The sequence below is a fragment of the Pteropus vampyrus genome, unplaced genomic scaffold, assembly GCF_000151845.1.
Source record: "Pteropus vampyrus isolate Shadow unplaced genomic scaffold, Pvam_2.0 Scaffold400, whole genome shotgun sequence".
NCBI lineage: Eukaryota > Metazoa > Chordata > Mammalia > Chiroptera > Pteropodidae > Pteropus > Pteropus vampyrus.
Window position 1 is genome coordinate 175,649 of NW_011889181.1, and position 2,188 is coordinate 177,836.

At 35.1% G+C, this 2,188-nt stretch overlaps 2 protein-coding genes across 2 annotated transcripts in view; both read right to left on the reverse strand.

The window, feature by feature from the left end:
- Positions 1 to 1,909, reverse strand: part of LOC111731826 (sperm flagellar protein 2-like) — a 24,094-nt gene extending 22,185 nt beyond the window's left edge. Inside the window, exon 1 of the mRNA XM_023523671.1 lies at positions 1,855 to 1,909. Within this exon, the coding sequence (XP_023379439.1) occupies positions 1,855 to 1,896 (42 nt within the window). The 5' untranslated portion in view covers positions 1,897 to 1,909. The remainder of the gene's footprint in view (positions 1 to 1,854) is intronic.
- A 6-nt stretch (positions 1,910 to 1,915) lies between these two features.
- Positions 1,916 to 2,188, reverse strand: part of LOC105305878 (sperm flagellar protein 2) — a 41,474-nt gene continuing 41,201 nt past the window's right edge. Inside the window, exon 14 of the mRNA XM_023523672.1 lies at positions 1,916 to 2,035. Within this exon, the coding sequence (XP_023379440.1) occupies positions 1,916 to 2,035 (120 nt within the window). The remainder of the gene's footprint in view (positions 2,036 to 2,188) is intronic.

Genomic DNA, 2,188 nt, shown 5'->3' on the forward strand with positions numbered 1-2,188 from the left:
CATGCGGCATCCAAGTCATAAAAGTCTATTAGAAATATAAAAGCAGGATTCAGATACAATTACAAGTAATAGTAATTACTAAACAATCCTTTCTCCTATTTTCTATGTGGTTTTTAAAGGTTCATGAGGAAAATAGTACGATTTTGAATGAATTTCTTAGCATAATGATCTATTTTATTTATAATTTCTAAAACACTTTCATATTTTATTAAATCTTTTCAACCATGAGAGAAAGGAAAGGTAGGTAGAATGCCTTCCATGTTACAGATAAGGAATTGAATTGAAGACTCATCTTTTTCTAAAATCATATGGCTTAATTAAGAGGGACAGCCAGTGCTCATTGTGTTGTATTATAGATATTCTGTTTCTGAGAATGTGTTAGAAATTTTAAATGTCTGCACATCATATTTTAAAATGTCATTTCCCCCAGGTAATTTTAATGTGACTCACAAGACTTGTAAATCATGTTTAGGTAGCTCGATTGGCAATAAAAAGAATAATTCGTATTTTTTTCTTGAATTCTAAGATCTGGTTCCCCACTCCCTGGTGCTTAGTAGCTGTTGTGGTCTTCACAGGGATCATCACCGTCATTGCCACCGGCACTAATATTAACAGCAGTGTCATCAGTGTGGTAGCAGTGACATCTGAAGACTGTTTTGGGGACTTAGTGTTACATTAAATTTGGACGTTATACTAGGTGCAAGGTATATAAAGAGTTTTATAATCTAGTTATGTATTTAGGAAAATAACCAACAAAATAAAAATTACAACCAATAATCTAGATAAGAAGAGCCAAATGAGTGGGAGAGACGGTAACTGGTACAAGGATTGGCAGAGCGTAGGATCACAGAAGGCTAGTGCTTCAGGAAAACAGGCAACCAACTGGTTAGGAATCAAGGTCGGAAATGGTTCTGAAGAATTTAAGAAAGTACAGGATTTAAGCAAATGGAAGGAGGAGGATAATTTACGAGAGAGAATGGCATTAGCCAAAGTGTTGAAAAGGTTAATGCCCATGGAATATGCAGGAGGCAATATCTAGTCGGCTTATGAGAGGGTTTGACAGGTGGTACCAGCCAAGCTATGGAGTCCTGGGCCTCTACATCAAGTATTTAAAATTTTACGCTGGCTGCTGGAGGTCATCGCACTATCTCATTCTCCTCTTGAGTCGATAATGGAGGAACATTACCGTATTCTTATGAATAACATATGCTTTGAAAATCTATTAACCTTTTTTATTCATCTGGATCATCTTGGTAATACTTACCCCATAGGTGACTTATGTAAAATGCCTAGGAGAGATTTTAAACTAAAGGCCTGTAGGGTATATGTATGTTTTGCTTGGCTCCGTAATTTTTTAAAAATTTGATTTCATTTCTAACATGTTAAAATCAGCAGATTTGACATGAAAATCTGAATTTCTGGCTTTTCTTGTAAAATTAGAAAATCTTCTAAAATTCTCAAATGGCAAAGTTGGCTAGGGCCAAGTAGGATATACCTCTTTAGACAGGGGGTGTGATTGCTTCTTGGCCACAGTCCTACCCCTCCTTATTGCCTTATACTTGACTTGCCTCATTGCCATTTTCTGATTGGCCCTTAGACCCCTGCATTTGGAACCTTGCTTGTCTCAACATCGAAAATAATATAAATATTGATTCACACCTTTCTTGATCTCATATATTTGCTGTTTGAATTGTTTCACTTTCTATTTCCTTCAGAAAAAAAAAAATGGGAGGTATAAATTTATACAACGTTTGCAAACATCGTGTAAATTTTTTATTCATAGCATATTATCAACATTGGTACTTAATGAACGAATGAGTATTACTGAAAGAAAATATAACAATCACAGCTTACCATGTGAGATACTGCTAAAGAAGCCTGCTGCCAGGTGTCCATCACCAACTTCTCATCTGCCTCAAAGTTCGACTCTACTTTTTCTAGCGAGTAATCGATCTTGCCTTTCAGTATGGTTTTTGGTTTTGATCTGGATGTAGCTGAGTCCGGAGAAATAGATATTCGAGAAACTAGAGGAATTCTTTGGAAAACAAACAAACAAAAATTTATAAAAATTTTGTTTAACAGAACTCTATTTTCATGACCATGTTACCTTGTGAATTTTGTTATCTTGCTTTAATCTCAATTTTCAAAGTTTTCCTGGAAGAACTCTTTAAATGAAGAAAAGACTTTA